Source organism: Octopus sinensis, linkage group LG20 (assembly GCF_006345805.1).
Source record: "Octopus sinensis linkage group LG20, ASM634580v1, whole genome shotgun sequence".
NCBI classification, from domain to species: Eukaryota; Metazoa; Mollusca; class Cephalopoda; order Octopoda; family Octopodidae; genus Octopus; species Octopus sinensis.
Window position 1 is genome coordinate 28,900,191 of NC_043016.1, and position 23,623 is coordinate 28,923,813.

The window sequence follows — 23,623 nt, forward strand, 5'->3', positions numbered from 1 at the left end:
GTAGTTTAACTAGAGGGACCTATAGAATAAGTACTAGGGTCAATTTGTTTGATTAAACCCTTCAAGGCAGTACCCCCAACATGTCTGCAGCCTGATGACTGAAACAAGTTAAAGATAAAAAAATACACCCTTTTCTTATTTTAGTTGGGGTGATCATCTGATGAATCCCTTTAATAGATTTTCTCTATATTTTATAAAATATTGGAAGTGTTGATTTCTTAGCATTTTTTTTGTTTTGTTCTAGTATAGTATTAAAAAAAATGATTTCATTTTTTTTTTTCTGTTTCTCCACCAGAGCTTGCTATGCAGTCTCAGGCTCATGAAATTAAAGAAGATTGGAAACCGTCCTTCTTATCAAATGATGAATTCACTCAGCTGATGTTAGAGGTAAGTACAGAGTACTCTTATTTATTGTCTTTTAATTATGCTACCACCACCTTTCCCAATACGCTACTTCTACTTCTACTGCTGCTGAAGTTGTAGTAATAGGTTGTTGAGTGTTCAAGTTAGTAGAGCACTTGGTCTGAAAGAGTATTGCAGTATTTAGATGAGGGGTGGGGGTTATGATTTAACCAACAGTGCTTCAGTAACATAAACAAACATTCTTCCCTACCCACAAAAGGTATTTTCAAACACAAAAAAAATAGTTGATATATTCTTTCTTGGTTAAAAATGGTGGATCCAGAGACAAAGTGGCTGTTTATTTCTTCTCATCTCCATGCGTTCCTCAGTTATTCACTGTATTCTAATTCTTCCTAAGTTTTTAGAAGTTTTTTGGTTGGAAGACTTTTGGTCTTCTGAAGTGGAGAATCCTTAGGTTTTAGTTTTGACTCCTGTGCTTCTCAGCTAATGTTGTTGTTGTTTTTTTTATCATATTTGTTTTCTTTTTTTAAATATTGGCCATCAACATCATCATCGTTGTCATCATCATCATAATGTCCACTTTTCCATGCTTCCATGGGTCAGGTGGATTTTCTACAGCTGGATGCCCTTTCTGTCACCAACCCTCACCTGTTTCCAAGAAAAGTAACATTCTTTCGTAACCAGACAGGTCTTGGAAGATTGGAAATGAAGGACACTGCTTGCATGATGATGACACTCACATACAACTATCAATTGATGGAGATAGTAACACACATACATACACACACATGCACGTATACACATGCTCACCTACATACACTCTTAGCTCATAGTATTTAGTTCTTCCAGTGCTGTCAGCACAATGGGCAATGAGCCTTCTCTAAACATCCCAAAAGCATAGCTATCCTTTTAGTTCTACTCAGACCACAGCCCATCTCTATCATGTAATCCTGGAACATACTGCACCACTTTGTCCCTGGTCTTTCATTCAGTTTTTTACCTCCTTTTGACGTCCACTCCATCACAATGGTAGCATATCCGCTGCTTAGTCACTATGTCCTGCAAACTTCCTATGACAGCTTTCCTCATCACCTCTTTATTTTCTTACTCTGTCACAGTAAGAGATGCCCAGGAATAGATATAGGCTGAGTCGATGGAACATGTTCAGCAATTGAGAGATATTCACTGCCCTCTTCCAGATTTCACAGATGTAGACGACACATATATAATATATATACATACATATGTGCACATGCCTGTATTAGGGCTTCTTTCAGTTTCTGTCTGCCAGATTCACTCACAAGGCATTGGTTGGCCCAGTGCTATAGTAGAGGACTCTTGCCTAAGGTACCACATATTAGAACTGAGCCTAAAACTATATGGTTAGGAAGCAAACTTCTTATTTCTTTATTGCCCAGAAGGGGCTAAACATAGAGGGGACAAACAAGGACAGACAAAGGTATTAAGTCGATTACATCGACCCCAGTGTGTAACTGGTACTTAATTTATCGACCCCAAAAGGATGAAAGGCAAAGTAGACCTCGACGGAATTTGAGCTCAGAACGTAACGGTAGACGAAATACCGCTAAGTATTTCACCCGGCGTGCTAACGTTTCTGCCAGTTCGCTGCCTTTTAGGAAGCAAACTTATTACCACACAGCCGCCACACCTGTACCTATATTAGGAATTTTCCTTTGTAGCACTTTAATACGACATTCAGTCACATCATTTTTAGCTTTTTTTTGTTTTTCTATATTTTGTTTTTTATTCACAATTTCTGTTGTCATTCCTTTCTTCTTCTCTCGGCTTTTGGTTATTCCAGCTTCTATTTCATCATCATCATCATCACCATCATCATTTAATGTCTGTTTCTTATGCTGGCATGAGTTGGGTGGCTTGACAGAAGCTGGCCAGCCATAGAGTTGCACCAGTTACCAGTTGACTGTTAAGGCATGGTTCCTATGGCTGGATGCCCTTCCTAATGCCAATCACTTTACAGAGTGTACTGGGTGCTTTTTACATGGCACCAGCATCAGTGCTTCTAATGTACTACTGGCACAGGTGCTTTTTATGTGGCACTGGCAAGGGTGCCTTATACATGGCACCAGCTTGGGTGTTTTTTGTTCTAAAGAAATAGTTTTGTCTATATTTTTCATAGATATTTGCATTACTTTTCTGTTATTCTTTACTAGGCGCTAGAGTGGCTGTGTGGTAAGTAGCTTCCTTACGAACCACATGGGTCCGGGTTCAGTCCCACTGCATGGCACCTTGGGCAAGTGTCTTCTACTATAGCTTTGGGCCGACCAAAGCCTTGTGAGTGGATATGGTAGACAGAAACTGAAACAAGCCCGTCGTATGTATGTGTATGTGTCTGTGTGTCTGTGTTTGTCCCCCAACATCGCTCAACTACCGATGCCGGTGTGTTTACGTTTACGTAACTTACCAGTTCGGCAAAAGAGACCCATAGAAATAGTACTAGGCTTACAAAGAATAAGTCCTGGAGTCGATTCCTTCGACTAAAGGTGGTACTCCAGCATGGCCACAGTCAAATGACTGAAACAAGTAAAAGAGATATTTTTTGTAGTCCTATTGTGGCTATTTTATAGCAGTTTTCTAGTTGCATAAAGCTTCAACATCCTAATGCTGTATTCATAGGAAATATTATCTTTCTGTCACATTTTCAGTGGTATATTCTAAATTCAGTCATAAATTTTCTTGCTAATTCTTTTAATGTCCTGTTGAGACTTATCACAACTATAAATTATTGATGGAACAGCATCAGTGTTAATGTCCATTCTGTTATATTTTACATTAAGCTCTTTTTATTATTAATCTAATGTGACTATAATGTTCCTTTTCAACTTTTTCTTCCTTTGTATGGTTTTGCACTTTGTCTGCACTATTCATTTATTCCTAAGTAAAGTAAGTCAGTCTAATCCTCTTATCTTATTTCCTTTATCCAGCATGATTTTAGAGTTCTTATAAGTTTTCTTCTTGGCACGTTTTCTATGGCACATTCTTCTGATATCAATTCCTTTTGTAAACTACTGTACAGTCTGAAGCAGTGTTTCTAGTTGTTTATCACCTTTAATGTACGTAGATACATTCATACCTCCATACGTACAAACATACTACTACTACTATCACGCACTACCACCACTACCACCAGCAACATCAGCATATAATTAAAGCCCTTACTGATGCTAATAGAGAACAAAGATTGATAACATGACATTATGAGATTACATTTCAGTTGAGGCTGCTTGAAGAAAGCAAGAAAATTGGTAATTGTTGAATTCTGTAGAGGATGAGGAAAACTGATGACATACTTAAGGGAGACACTCATCATAATCATCATCATCATCATCATTATTATATAATGTCCATTGTCCATGATGGCATGGGTTGGACAGTTTCACCAGAGTTGGCAAGCTGGAGAGCTGCACCAGACTCCAGTCTGATTTGGCATGGTTTCCACAGCTGGATGCCCTTCCTAATGCCAACCACTTTACAGAGTGTGCTGGGTGCTTTTATGTGGCACTGTTCATGCACTCTTTCATGGCATTGCACAAGTACTTTTACAAATATTATCTGGATAACCTATTATAAGGCAATTTCAGCCTTGGAAAAATGAAAACTCTCTATTATTCTTGACTAGGCAGTTTAGTATAGAGTGGAGTATTGTCTGTTTATGATAAGTTCTATACTTACAGAAGTGCAGTTGGCTGAGCTTGTTCAAAGTGCATGCAGAGCATGCACTCATATGCACTCTTTCAGTGTTCAAGTATTACTCACTTATAGAGTTACATCAAATCGTTTATGTGTGGACTACAGATCTAGCTATTTAACTGAGTCCATTGTGGGAATTGCCTCACTGTCCTCTTCTGGCTAGGAAAGGCAGGTCATTTTTTTATCTCTACCTAGAAGACATGGTGAAAAGAATTGTATTGTAGACAAGATTGAAGAGACTAATGACAAACACTTTCTTCTTCAGCCAAACCTTGAATAATTTTACCAAAACTCCACTTGATGTGGAAGGGTTGTCTTTTGAATTTACTGAGTGGGAGGATAAGGATTGCCTGGGTGGGTCTTTATGTGCATGTTAGTCAGAGACTCAGGTGAGGCATGATGCTTGCCCTTGATCATCAGAATAATCAAGGATCATCCCATTTCAATCCTTTTGTATATTTTTGTTTCCTGCATGTTTTTTTAAAAATTTATTTATTCAATTTAATCTTTTAGCATTCAGATTATTCTATCAAATGTAAAGCTTATTTATTCACATTGTTTTCAATTAATCATGCAGTATCTTGTTGCTCTGAAATTTCCATGATGTGATTGTTTATTTTTCTTTAAATGACATCATAGGATAAGTGTGAGAGGCCAGATTTAACTAATTTGAACGTAAAACAACTAGAATATTTGGGTCAAATACAGCTGACTTGAATGCTAAATGGTTAAACTTGCATCATTTTTATAATTAACCCTTATAATGTCCTCTCATCTGTTGTCATTTAGGTATATAAATTAGAAACCAATATTATTGTTATTTATTTACTTTTTCGTTTTTCACTCATATTTGATATTGATTTCTCTTTACAGGCCTTAGACAGCTTTTTACTTGTTTTTACACAACAAGGAAATATTCTTTATGCCTCTGAGAGCATAACATCACTTGTTGGCCATTTACCGGTAATGTATTTCAATATTATTTCTAATCTACTTTTTATCTATGTGATTGTTCACACACACACACACACACACACATTTATGTTACAACGCATGCTCTAACACATACACATGTATGCATATGCAATGCCCACATCTCACTACCATGAGGTATTGCAGTTTGTACATATGCAACATACAATCTGCCCCTTGCTCAAAGAGAGAATCCCCTCATTACCTGCAGAGATGGCAGTCCCTTGAGGTTTTCTTACTCTTTGTCCTGGCTACTATATTTTCTGAATGCCCTTCTCCACTGCTAATTAGGTCTCCAAGGTAAGAGTAGTTGTCCATTACTTCTATATAGTCTTTCAGGTTTTGAAAAGAATCCATTTCATGGCTATTCTGACTGCTAACTACTCTTGTAAATCCAGATACACTGTCTTTATTTACCATCAGTTTGAATGTGATCTTTGTACAACTTCTTTGCCTGATTAGTTTGCACTGTATACATTATATGAAGATCCTACCTACTCCTTTTCTGCACATCAGGCACAGTTATTTCTCTGATGACAACAGGGGGCTGTTTTCTCTGCTACTTATTTCAATTTCAGTTTTCCCTAAGTTTACTCTAAGGCTTTTTGATTCTAGAATTTATACGCACATTTTGACTCTGTTTTGATAACTAATACTTCAGCGTATAGGAATTCTCATGAACTGTCTTAAATTCCTTTGAGTAGACTGCAATAAATACGAACAGGTTGTGAACCAAACCTTAGTGAACATCTAACTGCACATTAAAATCAGCTCTGAACTCCTTGTCAAATCTTTTTGCCAGCTTCATCTGTAAATGGCTTGCACTACTCTCACAAACATTTATCTTAAGGGCTGCCAGATTATACCTCATTTACCCTATCAAAGACATTCTCCAGATAAACAAGTACTTGATATAATGGTTCTCTCTTAGCTAAAAACTTCTCTTGTAGTTGTCTATAAAGAGTGCCTCAGTGGTATCCTGATTTGGCATTAATCTCATCTAAGTTTTGTAATCATATGAAAACTTTTTTTTATTGTTTTCATAACTTGGTTCATCATTTGATACCTCTGTAATTGCTTCTTTCCAAAATATTTTGTTCTTTTTTTTTTTCATTTGTTTGATTACATGGGAGACTAGATCCAGCAGTCAGATCTTTTTAGTATCACAAGCTACTGCATCTGATAGATATTGTTGCTTTCCCAGTCTTTATAATCATTAATAGTCATTTTGACCATATAACTGTTCATTTCAATAGCTACTCCCTCTATTCAGCAGATCTCCCTCCTACACATTTCTCACATCCTCATAATCACACTTCCAATCCTCTTTCTGGTCATTGTTACTTGAGGGTGAATATATCACTGTTATTTTGGACGCACATTTCCCCACAGGCTTTGTCTTAATTTTACCTGACCTACTGCTTCACAATCCAGAGCACCTCATACTGCTTATTCTCTCATCACAAAATTCTGGCAAACTTCCTGCTTTCTGTTTCTCTTTCTGCTTTGTATGTTTGTCACAGAGCTCCTCTCAAACAAGTAAATAATAATATTTGCTACACACTTTCCTCCAATACAACTACGACTATCTTTCAACAATTATGGCCCTAACAACAGTGTTACTGCACTACCATGTTACCTTATGTATGGCTGATATTGTTGTCCAGCCACAAAACTAGTCTGTAACATTCAGTGTATGTCATAAAAACACCCAGTTGTCCTCTGTGTTGTAACTTTTTATCTCCTTTTCTTCCTTTCTATCATACTGTGGGATGACGTCAGCAGCGGGGTGCGTTGACCCGACACTGGGGGAACTGGTACGTGCCCAAGACGAAATGCGGGACCCGTCATCCCACACATACATGTCATCTAGAGCAGTGCTTCTCAAACTATCTGAAGTGGCATACCAGCATTTTTTTTTTCCAATGTGCCAGGGACCAGTAATATTTCTTAGTAATATTAATTTATATTGGAAACAATATACTCTACTCTTTACTCTTTTACTTGACTGCGGCCATGCTGGAGCACTGCCATTAGTCGAGCAAATCGACCCAGGTCTTATTCTTTGTAAGCCCAGTACTTATTCTATCGGTCTCTTTTGCACAACTGCTAAGTTAGGGGGATGTAGACACACCAGCATCGGTTGTCAAGTAATGTTGGGGGAACAAACACAGACACACATATATATACATATACATATATATGACGGGCTTCTTTCAGTTTCCGTCTACCAAATCCACTTACAAAGCTTTGGTCGGCCCGAGGCTATAGTAGAAGACACTTGCTCGAGGTGCCACACAGTGGGGATGAACCCAGAACCATGTGATTGGTAAGCAAGCTATTTACCACACAGCCACTCCTGCGCCAATATATATAATGAATATAATAAAAATTGACCATTTTTTTTATTATACATTTATTTTGTAAACAAATGATACAATATTACATTATAAAATATAATGTTTCTTTCTTTTCTGCCGTGTACTGGCAGCTGATGGCTCACGGACCAGCACAGTCTGCAGACCAGCACCGGTCTGTGGACCACCACTTTGAGAAACACTGACCTAGAATAGTTTTGAAAGATATATTGGTTTATCAGAAAGATATATCGGTTTCCATACTTTCCATCTCCAGAATGTCTTTGAACTCTCAGTTTGTTTAGCTCTTATTCTGAAGTTACTAATCAGTAGCTAATGTCTGTTTGTATAGTCTTTATACACACATTTACATACATGTGTGTGTGTGTGTGTGTGTGTGTGTAGATATATTGTAGTACCATCAAGATTGGATCTTCTGTCATTGTGGATTGTTTTTGTATTTTGCTAGTCAGCAAGTTGACCAATATTAACCCTTTCGTTACCGTATTTATTTTGAGATGCTCTGTGTTTCTTTCAATTATTTTAAATATAACAAAGAATTTAGTAAAATAACTTAGTTATGATTAATCTAGTGTTAGGAACATAAATTGTGACTAAGGTTTGGTGGAAGATTTTAATTCAATACTTATGAAAACAAGACATTTTACCACAGAGCCGGTTTTGGCCGGGTTAGTAACAAAAGGGTTAATCAGTGTAACTCTCTCACTGCCTCTTTTCTCTAAAACAGAGAAGCGAAATAGCTTGTGTTCAACATTTTGTGTGTAATGTGAAAAAAAAAAAAATTACTTCTTACATCATGCATTTATATTTTGAATGGCCGTGGCTGATGCCATGAACAACAGCAACACCTTATTATTACATTAGCACTGTTTCAATTTCATATTTGACAATATTTTCTATTTCTGTTTATATTAATGTTATTTTTTTCTTCTTCTCTTTTTTGCTTTCATTTTTTTACAAAGACTGATTTGGTTAATCGCTCTTTGTACGATTTTGTCCATGTTACTGAGAGAACCAGCCTAAACAATCTGTTATTATCATATCAACAAATATCTGCCAGTAGTATACAGGATTTTGAGAAAGGTAAATTTTATTATGCTTTTTGTTTTTTACCGACATCTCACAGTTTACCAATATTTTATCAGTGGTTAAAGTGGTGAGCTGGCAGAATTGTCAGCACATCAGGCATAATGCTTAGTGGCATTTTGTCCGTCTGTATGTTCATCATCGTCATCGTTTAACGTCTGTTTTCCATGCTGGCATGGGTTGGACCGTTTGACTGAGGACTGGTGAGCCAGAAGGCTGCACCAGGCTCCGATCTGATCTGGCAAGGTTTCTACAACTTGATGTCCTTCCTAATGCCAACCACTCTGGGAGTACCGTGGGTGCTTTTTATGTGCCATTGGCACAGGAGCTGGTCAGAGGTCACTGGCATCGACGACATTCGGATGGTGCTTTTTACAAGGAGCCAGTCAGGTGGCACTGGCATTGACCCGCACTTAAATGGTGCTTATTATGGGCCACAACTACAATTTCACTTGGTCTTCTCAAGCATGACGTATTGACCGACGATTCGAGGGTACTTTAAATTTGCTGGTTATGTGACACTGGTATAGGCCACGGCTGCGATCTCACTTTATTTGCCGGGTCTTCTCAAGCACAGCATATCTCCAAAGGTCTTGGTCTCTTATCATTGCCTCTGTGAGGCCCAACATTTGAAGGTCATGCTTCACCACCTCATCCCATGCCTTCCTGGGTCCACCTTTTCCACAGGTTCCTTCCATCGAGGTTGACTTTGCCTTTCATCCTTTCAGGATCAATAAAATAAGTACCAGTTGAACACTGGAGTTGATGTGATCGACTTACCCACCCCCCAAAAAAATTGCTGGCTTTGTGCCAAAATTTGAAACTAATATTTTATCAGTGGTTCTACATACTTCAAGTTACAGTTCTCTCTCTCTCACACACCCACACACTCTCATATGCTCTGTCTCTATATGTGTGTGTGTATGTGGCGGGGTACATGAGTGAGTGGACAAATGAAAGAAGGAGACACTCAGCACATTAAGTAGGTGTTATATGTATGTATGTATTATTATTATTATTATTATTATTATTATTTAAAACAGATTGATTCTACCCAATGAAACTTAAAGCTTCATAGGCTCATTATAATTATAATTCGTTATATTTCAGCACTGATTATTATTCTACTTGTTCTCACCCGTCTTCATTTATATGTTTAAACAACCCTATATATAGAAAAAAAAAAAGAAAAAAAAAAGAAAAAAAATATAAAAATATTTTAAGTTAATGAGACAATGTTATGAAAATCAGTAAATTTTTACATTGAACAAGAAATGACTAAGATGCATGTAATTTCAATGGGACCTGCAGGTACTTAATAATCTGGGTATGAATAATGTATGTCTGAATTACATTTAGTCTTATGACATTTGGTGGAAATACAAGTGAATTTTATTAAGAAGTTTTAGAGGTTTTTCTGTTGAATTGAAGAATCAGTAGAATTTCAAGTTTCTGGAAATAGATGAGAAAACACTGAAGTTTATAGTAACAATATATTCTTTTATTCTTTTATTTGTTTCAGTCGTTTGACTGTGGCCATGCTGGAGCGCCACATTTTAGTTGAAGAAATCAACCCCCAGGACTTATTCTTTGTAAGCCTGGTACTTTATCCTATTAGTCTGTTTTGCTGAACCGCTAAGTTATGGGGATGTAAGCACACCAACATCAGTTGTCAAAAAATGGTGGGTGGGGTGGGTCAGACACAAAGAACCCCCCCCCCACACACACATGATGGGCTTCTTTTAGTTTCCATCTACCAAATCCACTCTGGTTGACCTGAGACTATAGTAGAAGACACTTGCCCAAGGTGCCATGCAGTGGGACTAAACCCAGAACTATGTGGTTGGGAAACAAGCGTCTTATCATACAGCCATACCTACGCATATATACTCTCTCTCTTTTACTCTTTTACTTGTTTCAGTCATTTGACTGTGGCCATGCTGGAGCATGGGCTTTAGTCGAGCAAATCGACCCCAGAGCTTATTCTTTGTAAGCCTAGTACTTATTCTATCGGCTGTTTTGCCGAACCATTAAGTTACAGGGACATAAACACACCAGCATCGGTTGTCAAGCAATGTTGCAGGGACAAACACAAACACACAAATATATACATATATATACGTATATGATGGGCTTCTTCCAGTTTCCGTCTACCAAATCCACTCACAAGGCTTTGGTCGGCCTGAAGCTATAGTAAAAGACACTTGCCCAAAGTGCCACGCAGTGGAACTGAACCCAGGACTATGTGGTTGGTAAGCAAGCTACTTACCACACAGTTACTCCTCTGCCATATATATATATATAAATGACAAAACAGACTCCAGTGAGGCTGGTTTTGTTCTGCCAGCAAGACTTATGATAGTAAAACTGATAAACATGAGTACAACAACCTTGTTATGAGGAGTGGAAACTGCAGTGTTTTGGATACATCGCTCCTTCAGGGGAAATGTTGAAAGGAGAGATAGCAGTTTATCAGTTGAACATCCTCTGTTCAACTGATAAAGAACATAGCACCACTTGAGGGATGTAATGGCCCATAGTATTGAAGTGGGTGGTGACAGGTTGGCCTAACATGCATAGTAGTATACTTTGAATATGCTACCAAAAGCAATCAACAAGGTGTGAGACTGTTTCCCCAATGTAAAAGGTGTAGCAAAGTTTACATATGGTGGAATGTATAAGGTTAGATGATGTTGTGTCTTCGGTCCAGTGTTGATAGTGGTTTGTTAATATAGGGACAGGTGTTGCATCATCAGCAAACACATTAAAAAGTGCCCAGTTGTGTGGAGCTGGATGCTGTGGATCTTATTACTAGGAAATTTCTAAGGTTCTTATCTTTTTATCTGATAAGGTTCTTATCAGTGAGGAGAGTGTGTGTAAGAAAGATAAGAGTGATTCTGGGGTCAGAAAGTAGAACACAAAAGTCGCAAATGAGTTTATCTTTCAAAGGGAATATTGATGCATGGAAGGCACAAGAGAATGGAATATGTTCTGTAGACATGCATAAGAACAGTGGAAGAGTGGTGGTGTGGCTAATGGCCTAGCAGAGTGCTGGGTTCACAACTGATCAAGGGTCCAGATCATCCCTGTTTCAACAGAATCTTCAGTTTGTTCAGGAGCTTCTTTGTTTCTGTCAAGTGGTTCTCCTTAGCCTTGGCTGTCAGGATTTTCCCCTCATAACTCTTGAATGAGTGGGGGCAAAAGTTCTCATTCAATACCTGCTTCATAGTGGTGACTTTCAATGCTTGTCTCCCTTAATCAAAGTTTGGATTTCCTTGCTTGGATCTTCCATCAACTTGTCCTGCAGTTGTTGGATGAATTCCCACATGTGGACACAGTCAGAATACCTGCTTTGTGCCTTCCTGCTGATCACAGCTTTGTAGTATCCATGGCAGCTGTCCATGTCATATCACAGTGTCCACAGAGTATTAAGCAGCAGTCATAATGTTGGCATTTTGATATCTGGCATGGATCATCATGATATCATCATCATCATCATCATTTAACGTCTGCTTTCCATGCTAGCATGGGTTGGATGGTTCAACTGGGGTCTGGGGAGCCCGAAGGCTGCACCAGGCCAGTCAGATCTGGCAGTGTTTCTTACTCACCACAACTTTAATCTTTATGCTCTCAGCTGCCATTGACTGTTCACCAATATATCAAGCAGTCCCTCAAAACAAAAAAAAAAGAGACTTAAAAATCATCAGATTTAGTCCAAACACTCTGTAATTTGACACTCAGAAAATTGGCAAAAGTCTCTAACATTTTGAGCCTATGTTCTACTGCAGAAAGGATAGATAAGAGAGAGAAAAACAGTTTTTGGATTTTGTGTGCGTTCATATGTGTGTGTGTGAGATCATTATTTAATGTCTGCTTTCCATGCTGGCATGAGTTAGATGACTTAACTGGAACTGGTAAGCCGGAGAACTACACTAGGTTCCATTCTGAATTTGGTTTGGTTTCTACAGCTGGTTAAATTCAAACTGAAACCTGGTGTAGCTCTTTAGTTTACCAGTTCCAGTTAAGCCTTCTAACCCATGCCACACACACACACACACACACACACACACACACATTGAAAGTCATCTACAGGCCACAAAAATAAACTGCTTATATTTTCTTGAAACTCATTCATAGCACTTCATTATTATTATAATACCTCTCAAGCGAAATCACCATGTCTTAGTGCGATAAGGTTGGATCTTTGAATTATTGACAATCCATCTGATGAGCTTCCACGCTGTTTCCATATCTCTGATTCCACAAGAAGCATTGGGTTAATAAGAGGCTTTGGTAAATGGCTTTTGACCATGATGATATCAAAACCTAGGACCTCGTGGTTGTGAAGTAGAATGTTAAACCTTCACACACAACTATCCAATGTACACACAAACACAATATGCATTCCTGTTTAATAGTTGTTAAACTAGTAGGTGTGAAAAAAAGAAAAAAATTTTTGTTTCATTATTGTTTTCACTTTCTTGCTAAACCTGTCTAATAGATTCAGTTATAATGCCACATTGCAGTCACCACAATCACTAGAACTACAGCCTACAACCACCACCACCACCACTGTGGTTTCCAACTCTACAACCACCACTATGGCTACCTCAAATTTCATCAACTCTTTGTCAATGTGGATGACAAGTGTATTTTTTGTCTTTTTTTTCCTTTTATTCTACACTTTGTACTCGGGATTTATTGGATATATGCAGATGTATGTAGATACCTAGATAGAGATAGATAGATAGATAGATAGATAGATAGATAGATAGATAGATAGGGAGAGATGTGTCTGTATATTCTGTATATATGACCTTGTAAGAAAGAGCCAGACATAAAAATTGAAGAGGAGGTGGTGGTGGTGTGTGTGTGTATGAGAGAGAGAGAGAGAGAGAGAGAGAGAGAGAGAGAGAGAGAGAGAGAGAGAGAGAGAGAGAGGATGATAGCAGAAGGAAGAGAGGCAAAGACACTTTTTAACCTTGAAAAGTTACTAAATTCAATTTTAGAAAATTTCCCATGATTCATGATTGATAATCAATGACCTAGGTGGAATACATTTTAGATAAGTTTGTTTCTAAAAATGATATGTCATTATCATCATTGACATCACCACAATCACTACACCACCACCACCCCACCACCAATGCTATCATCATCAGCAGAAATAGCAGACAGAGGTTTATTGTTAAAAACGGTCAGGTCTTACCTAGCTGTAAGAAGGTATGACAGTGTGATATAGTTCAGTGTACTCTCCATGACCAACACACTGAACTGTCAACAGTCCAGTCTGCCTAGTTGTAAGTAGGTAACACAGTGTGGTACATTTAACTGTGGGCATGTATCTGTAAATAGATTCCAATATGTAGGATAGTTGAATAATATCCCCGATAAAATTTAATATGTAAATATTGTTTACATCATATGAATTTAGAAACTTAGAAATGAAATAAATTGTTTTTGATGGTGAAATGCACAGTAATTGAAACTATAGATAAGAACATATAAATATTGAGTTAAAAAAAACCTTTTTGGATAGTTGAAGGCTACCTATGGGACTCTAACCTACATTTTCTGTAACCATGACTGATGTTCTACTACTGGACCAAAGCAATCTATTGAATTTCAGCACATGCATGTATGCACACACACACACACAACACACACACACACACACACACACCACACACACACACACACACACACACACAGATGTACTGCTACATCTAAGAAAGCTAGAACTCAGCTCGGTGAATAATTATTTTGGGTATTGTAAGGTCCAGTGCCTCACTCAATGACCAGCTGGAATCTTTAAATAAGACCAAAGATTCTCAGCTTGGGATTATACTGCTGGTCTCTGTGAGGAACTGAACTTTCTGACTCCCGGATTATACAACAGTGGTGGTGGTGGTGGTGGTGGTGGTCATGTTTTCATATTTGCTTACCATACTGGCATACGTTGAAATGACAGTAGCCAATTGACCAAAGGGCAACGTGTTGCTCCATTGTCTTTTTCTTTTGCTGGATGGCCTTCCTAATGTCAACCACATTATGCGGTGTATTGGAAGATTTTCAGCTGGTACCAACATTGGTGAGGTTCTCTTCTAACTCACAAGATTAATGAGAGCTCTCACTTGAGAAGGAGAGTAGAATATAGAATAGGATATTGATTTTATGTTAGGTGTTGGAGGAGGGGGAGAATTGGAATGGATTTGTTATGGTGGAGGTTCATGGGACGCCTGAAGTGGTGCCCCAAAGAGAGATTAATATGGTGTTGACTAGGTGCCAGAATGTATCGTCATGAGGATGTGTACAAGAAGAGGAAGAGAAGAGAGTGTAGAGAAAGAAGAAATAAGGATGGTTTGTAAAGTTGCAAGAGGGGGAGAGCGAGAGTTGGATGTAGTCATGTGACTTTACTACATTCACCTCCTGCATATATATGGCCTGAGGAATGAGTCAGAAGAATGCAGAAGGTGAATGTAGTGAATGCCACTGCCAATAAATCATCCTTTAACTCTGAACTTTCTAAGGTATATGGAATAAAAAATATTCTGAATTTGGAAAAAGGATTACGTGTTAGTGATAGGAAGAGCATCTATCTGTAAAATACAGCCTCAAAAATAAGTGTTTGTCCTACTCAAGCTAACATAGAGAAATAGGAGTAAAAGCAAACAAATAAATGTATGTGTGTGCGTTTGTGTGGAAATTGATTGGAAGTTTGGAAGAAGTGTCTACTCCAGAATTTTTCTTTAAATAATGAGCTGAATAAATATACTGATTTTAATTGATAAAGAATAATATAATTTGGCACCTTTCTCCCATGGGTTGCACAATGCCAGCAATTTTATATCTTTCTATTTATCTCAATGCTGTATCATCACTTCTGTGTGATCACATTTCTTCAAATCAGATCCCTCCCCCCCAATAACCCACAGGAGTCTTCCACCATTGAGCCAATATGGAACTTCTCTACTCAGCCTGCTAGAAATAGCAGCCCAACAGTTATTAAACTTGCTTATCTTAAAGTACATTGGAGTAGTTGAATGTGGTTTAAACTGCAGAGATACCAATCTACCACTTCCACTTTACCGAACTTTCTCAGCCAGCATGTCTCACGTTAGATATTGAAACACAAGTTGTTATTAACCCTGGAACTCACTCAGAGTAGATAAAGCAACAAATGATAGCATGTATATATTTATATGCTATTGTTTATAGCCAAGTCTAGGGCAGCAAGCTGACAAAATCATCAGACAAAATGCTTAGCAGTATTTCATCCATCTTTTTATTCTGAGTTGAAAATTCTGCCGAGGTCATTTTTGCCTTTCATTCTTTTGGAATTAATAGAATAAGGAACCAGTTGAGCATTGGGGTTCAGTCTTCCTCAAAATTCCTGACCTTGTGCCAAAATTTGAAACCATTATTTATTGCTAAGCCTACTTTGGGTTCTACCGTTAAAAATGAATGTTTTTCACATCTCACAAAATTTCCAAGTTCTTATGATGTAAAGAAATACAAGTTTATGTCATTTATGTTTTTTTATTATTCTTTATATAATTTCAGATGAGAACCAAGTGTCCTTCATGTGTCATTTACAAAGAGGCACTGCCATACCAGCGGCTGTCGTTGTCTACGAATATGTGAAGGTTACTGGCAATTTTAGAAAATGGACAGATTGTGGTGAGTTCTCTCATTTTCTTTGTTTTATCACCACCAGTTTATTAACCTTCTTTGAAATATCTATGAAACATAGGCACCAATGAGTAAAGTACTTAACTCTTACTTATTTCTGCAGCACCACATTAGCAAATGAAAGACAAATCACACCTGGACAGGATGCAAGCCTATCACAAGTTAATTTTTCCCAGAAGTTCTGTTAGCCATTAGTCATAAACTGAGCTTGATAAACTGAGTTATACAGAATATAGTGTCCTGCCATGAGACATAACAAACTGCAGGTCTTCACACGCACAACTTCCAATAATGTTTTGATCCTCCCCTGTCTTCTCCATTGAACCTCTAAACATTTGCTTGTTTTGCTAGAAATGACAACTATATCTCTTTCAGATCATTTCACACCATTTCATATAAGCATTCTTTGGATGATGTAGTCCTGCATATTGAAAAAAATCAGGATGGTCACACCTGGAATGCCTTTAAGCATTTTAAGTCAATCAAGGCTAGCCTTCCCTGGGATGGAGTGGTGTCCCATCCAAGGTGGGGGGAATGATATATAATATACATTACAGAAAACTACCCTTATGGCTTAGGAAGGATCCTTGATCCTTTGAGGGCTTACCTAGCCTAAACAGCATTACCAATTGTCAAATCCAATGACATCACCTAATACTTCTTTGCATTTGTCTTTGGGGGAATTGACTTCTCTCTTGTCGGTTATGAACATTCTTGCCATGTTGTCTTCATCACCGCCATCACCACTACCATCATAATCATCATTATCATCATTTACCGTCCATATTCCTTACTTGCATTGGTTGGATGGTTTGACAGGAGTTAGCAAGCTGGAGAGCTGCCAAGACTCCAGTTGTCTGATTTGGCTTGGCTTCTATGGCTGGATGCCCTTCCTAATGCCAATACTTTACAGAGTGGACTGGGTGCTTTTTATGTGGCACCAACATGAGTGCTTTTTATGTGGCACTAGCACGAGTTCTTTTTACATGGCATCAGCACAGGTGTTTTTACATGACACCAGCACAGGTGCTTTTTACATGGCACCACCATGGTAGTTCTTGATTTTTCTTCAATTTCTTTGTCCATTTGAAAGCTGTTTTAGACTGTCATTGTTCTGGCAGCCTGAGTATGTTAGTTTTAATTGTTGTTCTGTGAAGATTTCGCTAAATGGTCTTTTATTGGTTTTCTTTAGAATATCTTCATTGTTTATGTGGTCTTGCCAGTATGTTCTCTCAATCCTTCCCAAGCAGCTTTGGTGGAGCATATATAGCCTTCTGTCAATTTCCACAGTGCTCTTCCATTGTCTCATCTCACTTCAGCTCTGGGATACCTTAATCAAACATGTTTAAGTTTTTAATCAGATTACATTATCATTTTAACATCTACTTTTCCATGTCTGCATGGGTTCGATGAGAATATTTTGTAGCTGAGTTTCTCTGTAGTCAGATGCTTACTTTTCCTGACACCAAACTACACTTGTTTCCAAGTGATCTAATACCCCCCTCCCACCGCCATTGTTTCAAATAACTAACAGCCCAGACACGTTTACACTGAGAGTGTAATGGATGCTTTTATCACAGGCACCGGTGCCATTTGTGTGACACTGGTGTGCATTTATGTGTCACTAGCATGGGTGCCAATTTGTGTGACACCAGTATCTGCCACAATTGTGATTTTGCTCAACTTGATGGGTCTTCTTCTCAAGCATGACATAATGCCAAAGGTCTTGGTGAGACCCAACAGTCAAAAGGAACTCAGCCAATTTGCCTCTGTGAGGCCCAACATTCAAAAGATGTTCTTTACATGCCACCAGCATGGGTGCACTTGGCTTGATGGGTCCTCTCAAGCACAGTACATCACTCCCCCCTCCCCAAGGTCTTGGTCATTGTTTTATTGTTGCTTTTTTTTATTTCAGCCCCGACATTTAACGATGACGGCACGCGGAAATTTTCCAAAGACTTCAACCAGTCAGTGGCTGAAACTGCCTGCTTTTGTTGTACAGTCCAGCTTCAGCCTTGTCAACTCATCAGAGAAATGTCCAATATTGATGAAACAAAGGCAGAATTCACTTCCAGACACAGCTTTGAGTGGAAATTTTTATTCCTCGATCACAGGTAGGTTAATATTTATAATGGATTGCCATTTTCGATGGGTGTGCAGCACACACCTAACACACCTGGAATACATGCCTCTGGTCCCAACTTGTTGCATCTAAAACCCCAAACTGTATTCCAAAACTAGCATAGATTAGACAGATTTTAACATTATTTGCGATTAAACATAACTTCATAACACATGCAAATAATTTGTATTTCTCTTATTCTCTTTTATTTTGAAGAGCACCACCCATTATTGGTTATCTGCCCTTTGAAGTACTTGGTACGTCAGGCTATGATTATTATCATCCAGATGATTTAGAAAAACTTTCAAAATGCCATGAGCAGTGTAAGTATATTGTTGTCTTTTTTTCACTCCGTTAATATAGATATACCAATGCTTCCAACAGACTTCTGATGTTATTATTTAGTAGTAGTGGTAGTGACAGCAGCAGCAGCAGCAAGAGTAGTAGTGGTTTTAAATTTGTTTCTGGTTCCATTTCTGTAATTTTTTTGTAACTTGTTTGACTTTTTGGATTATATATACATGTGTGTGTGTGTGTGTGTGTGTATATATATATATATATATATATATATATATATATATATATATATATATATATATATACTCGACTGGCCTCCGTGCCGGTGACACGTAAAAAGCACCATCCAATCGTGGCCGTTTGCCAGCCTCCTCTGGCACCTGAGCAGGTGGCACATAAAAAGCACCCACTACACTCTCGGAGTGGTTGGCGTTAGGAAGGGCATCCAGCTGTAGAAGCACTGCCAGATCAGACTGGGCCTGGTGCAACCTTCTGGCTTCCCAGACCCCAGTTGCACCGTCCAACCCATGCTAGCATGGAAAACGGACGTTAAACGATGATGATGATGATGATGTCCTTCAGAATCAGATTCCAACGGGCAAAGTTATAAAAGAAACTTGAATAATCTCTGTCACTTGTGTTTTAAACCCTGTCAGTCAGCAGCTGGTCTTATAAGTCATCTGAGGGCTCATTAATGGAGTGATTGTACTGTGATGGGGTGTGGTGAGTTTGTTGATGGGACGGCTATCATCTCTCAAGATGAGGTAATCATCATATATATACATGCATACATACATACATATATATGTACCTGCTGCTCTCTGCTCCTCTTTTTCACATATACTCACATATGCACACACGTACCCTTATATGTATGTATGCAGGCAGGCCACCTTGTTTGAACACTCGATATACACCTCCCAAGAGATTGTTTTAAAACAAACTAGCAGACAGCAAGCACATACAAGTTGGACAGAAAAAGCACTTCATGGACACATTCAAAACCTCACTGAAGAACTTTGGGATCAACTCTTGACTTCTGAAAAACACAAATACAAGACTGCCCATTCTGGTGAAACTGCAGCAGCAGAGGTACCACCTCCTATGAAGAGAACAAGATTGCAGGGGTACAAAGAAAACACAAGCTGTACAAGTCCAGAGCCAACTTCTTCTCACCTTCAGTCCCAGCAGATCACGAGTGCCTGACCTATAGCAAAGCCTTCCAAGTATGCATCAGACAGATCAACCTCAGCCAGACACACTGAGCCCCATCTTCTCTCATGTGATGTCCTTGGTCATCATTGATGACGGATGAATTGTATATTTATGTTTATATGTACGTATGTATGTGGGGGGTGAGAGGGGAGGGTTGTATCACGTATTTCAATACTTTCTAAAATAAGCCTGCACTCTTCAATTTTAACACACTGAGTACCAAGGAGAAATGTGTAAATTGGTCCCGTCTGCCGCATGTTTTTTTTTTTCAAATTCGTAGAGTATTTCAGTTGTATACAATAACTGTATACATTTCATTTTTCGATGAGAAAACGTGTATACAATATACATATATGCAGCACATTTGTAAAGTGCCATGTATACATATATTGTATACATGGCACTCAATGTGTTAATGACTCTGAGGAAGCTACAGCATGAGTACACAAAGCACTCACTTCTAAGCACATTGATTCTTATAGCAGAAACAACTCTAAGCTAATGAAAGTGATCATGTAACTCCTGTTCTCTTGACAGTCCTTGATAAACACACACAAACATACATGATATAAAACAAATGTGTGTGTGTGTGTATATATATATATATATATATATATATATATATAATATATATATATATATATATATATATTATATATATATATATATCCATACATTTGTTTTATGTTGGACAAATACACATTTGAAGCAGTATTTTACAAGGCTGGATGTCATACCTGTTGCCAACCCTTACCTGTTTTACAAGAGGAGATATTTTTCCCACTTGACATTATTATTATTCTGTTGAGGTCGGTTTTGTCTTTCATCCTTTCAGGGTCAATGAAATAAGTATCAGTTATACACTGGGGATCAATGTAATTAACTAATCCCCTCCCCCAAATTCCAGGCCTTGTGCCTATAGTACAAAGATCAATTACCTCTGCCTTAGTGAAGGTGGAGGTATTGTTTCCAGTTGTATTTATTTGTTTGTTTGTCCATGGACAAGTTATCTCAGGAACTGCTGGATGGATTTCGATGAAACTTTCAGGGATGTTTGGCCACGTGACTGGCATGAACTGATTAGTTCTTGGGATTGATCTGATACTGGACAAGGATTCTGTATTATTTTTCCTGTTTGTTTACTTAATCTTTGAGAGTGGTCACGTTCATTTTTAGTATTCTCGTTTGTGAGAACAGTCGAGCTTATTTCAGATATTCCCATTTCAAAAATCATCTCTGGCTAATTGTTGAGAGGATGTTGGTTTTGCCTTAGCAGAGGTTTGCACTGTCTGAGTGCTCCTGTTATTATTATTATTATTGAGGCAGTGAACTGGTAGAATTGTTAGTGCATATGATGAAATGTTGAACAGCATTTCTTTTGACTCATATTTTTCTTAGTTCTGATGCTGCCTAAATCAATTTTACCTTTTGGTATCAGTAAAATAAGTACCAGTTGAGCAATGGGGCTGATGTAATCAACTTGCCTCCACCACTAAGAATTGCTCATCTTGGGAAAGCAAGCCTTGTGCCAAAATAAGAAACCACCACCATTACTACTGCTATGACTACTACTACTGCTGCTGCTGCTGCTGCTACTACTACTACTACTACTACTACTACTACTACCACCGCCACCACCACGTCATAATTTTGTATTTCATCCTCGTTTTCTTGCAGTAATGCATGCAGGTGAAGGTACATCATGTTTCTACCGGTTTTTAACCAAAGGACAACAGTGGATTTGGTTAAGAACTCGTTATTATATCACATATCACCAGTGGAACTCTAAACCAGAATTTATTGTGTGTACTCATAAAGTTGTCAGGTAAGAAAAAAAAATATTATCTGTCCATTTTGGTTTCTACTCTTACATACTTCAAATTTGTCGTCCTGGGACAACCAAAAGAATACCCTCCATCAGGCATTTGCCATATCCTGAACGCCTTACTTCCCTGGGCATGGACACATTGAAACTCCAACGTCTGGCAGCTGACTTGGCAGACACCCATAAAATTATCAACCATCGCACAAACAATAACTCTGAGCACCTCTTCAAACTCCACCCATCTAACACCCGTGGACAATCTACAAAGTAAGAAAACAGCACAGCTCCCATGACTTCAGGAAACATTTTTTCACGCTGAGAGTTGCTGAAGCGTGGAACAAACTGCCGGCATCGGTTGTTAGTTGTCGGAGCACTGCATCCTTCAAAACTTCCATGCTTCCTGAGATTCGCCAACACTACACTTGATACCACACAAGCATGTTCACTTTCCAGACGTTTCTACATTACTGCATGCACTTTATATGCACTTTCTGACAAGTTGTGGTGCACCTGAGCACTGTATACAATAATTTCATTATTATTATTATTTATATCTAATCCAGGTGACCTAATACATGCCATACTGGGATTTTACAGAGATAATTTAACCTCGATGACCTGGGATTTTACAGAGATTGTCTAATCCTAGATGATCCCGAGATTTTACGGATAATTTAAACTAGATGATCCATATTGTCATAATATATAAATCCAAAATTTATCGGGTTTATACATACAAAGAGTTTGTGTTTATTAACTGTATATTGCATTATTTGTTAATGAAGGAGCCCCTAGTCTATCAGTTGACCTGCTAGAAACAGCAGCTAAATCTCTCTCAGATTGAACCTTGCCAACTAAAAATAGGAAGGATATATTAGGTAACTTAACATCCTACATACAACTTGAAATATGTTGGAGCACTTGTAACTAGAATGATGCCCTTCAGCAATGCTGTGGTATTGTGAGGATGTAAGTTTTCTCTCCAATAACACTTTAACTGTAATAGTCCATAATATTTAAATCTGGCAAGTTTAGAGGCCACAAGTTTGGTGTTACATGATTGTAAAGGTTGTCTGATATCCAGTCTTGTTGAAGCATGTATGGCCTTCCACATCCAGAATGTAACAAATGTCTCTGGTACCTCACTGTATCTTACAGCATTAACTTTAAAACCCTGTGGGAGGATGTGAGATGGCATGACATGAGCTTTGTTACTCACAACTCCTAAAACCATCTTAGTTGCTAGAAACTTAGTTAGTGTGCATCAGTCTGGAAGATTTGAATATAACCATCTGCCATTTCTCTCATTAGAGCTTTGGTCTTGGTTGAAGTTTTTCTCATCAAAGAATCAAAGTATGCCATGTTTGTGAAGGTTTTTAATCACTTGGTATGAGCCAGATAGTTTTCCTTGGTCTTCATTGAAGTTTTTCTCTTCAAAGAACCAAAGCATGCCATGTTTAAGAGGGTTTTTAACCACTTGGTATAAACCAAATACTTTATGACTAGTGACTGAGACCTTTGGCGATATACTGTGCTTGAGAAGACCTGTCAAGCCAAGTGAAATAGCAGTTGCAACCACAAACTCCAAAAATATAGCTTATATGCCCATTACCCATGTGCTGGCTATAATTTCTATAGAACATCTGTAGGGATAACTTTAATAAAATTTGTCTACAAAATATCTTGCACCATTTAGAAAGTTGTCAATTTTTAATTCACTCTGTCCTACTTATATATGGCAGCTGCATGTCTTTTCATTTCTTGTACTGATACTTTATGTGTTATGGGGAAGCTGAAAGAAATAGAAGCCTTTTAATTGATTTGAAGAGATAATTAGGATTCCTCAAATGCCTCTTGCACACTATATATATTGAATTAGTGCTTAGGCACTGTAAAAATAGCTCCACATAATGTTGTTAAATTACAATATGTTAATAATTCAGT

General features: G+C 38.1%; 1 protein-coding gene across 10 annotated transcripts in view; it reads left to right on the top strand.

Moving 5' to 3' along the window:
- The window catches only part of LOC115222634 (circadian locomoter output cycles protein kaput), a 129,043-nt gene that overhangs the window by 69,982 nt on the left and 35,438 nt on the right, over positions 1-23,623 (top strand). For all 10 annotated transcript variants that reach the window (XM_036511723.1, XM_036511715.1, XM_036511716.1 and 7 more), the window contains 7 exons: positions 296-387; positions 4,966-5,055; positions 8,405-8,525; positions 16,092-16,208; positions 18,136-18,334; positions 18,559-18,665; positions 21,532-21,679. In XM_036511723.1, the coding sequence (XP_036367616.1) occupies positions 296-387; positions 4,966-5,055; positions 8,405-8,525; positions 16,092-16,208; positions 18,136-18,334; positions 18,559-18,665; positions 21,532-21,679 (874 nt within the window). The remainder of the gene's footprint in view (positions 1-295; positions 388-4,965; positions 5,056-8,404; positions 8,526-16,091; positions 16,209-18,135; positions 18,335-18,558; positions 18,666-21,531; positions 21,680-23,623) is intronic.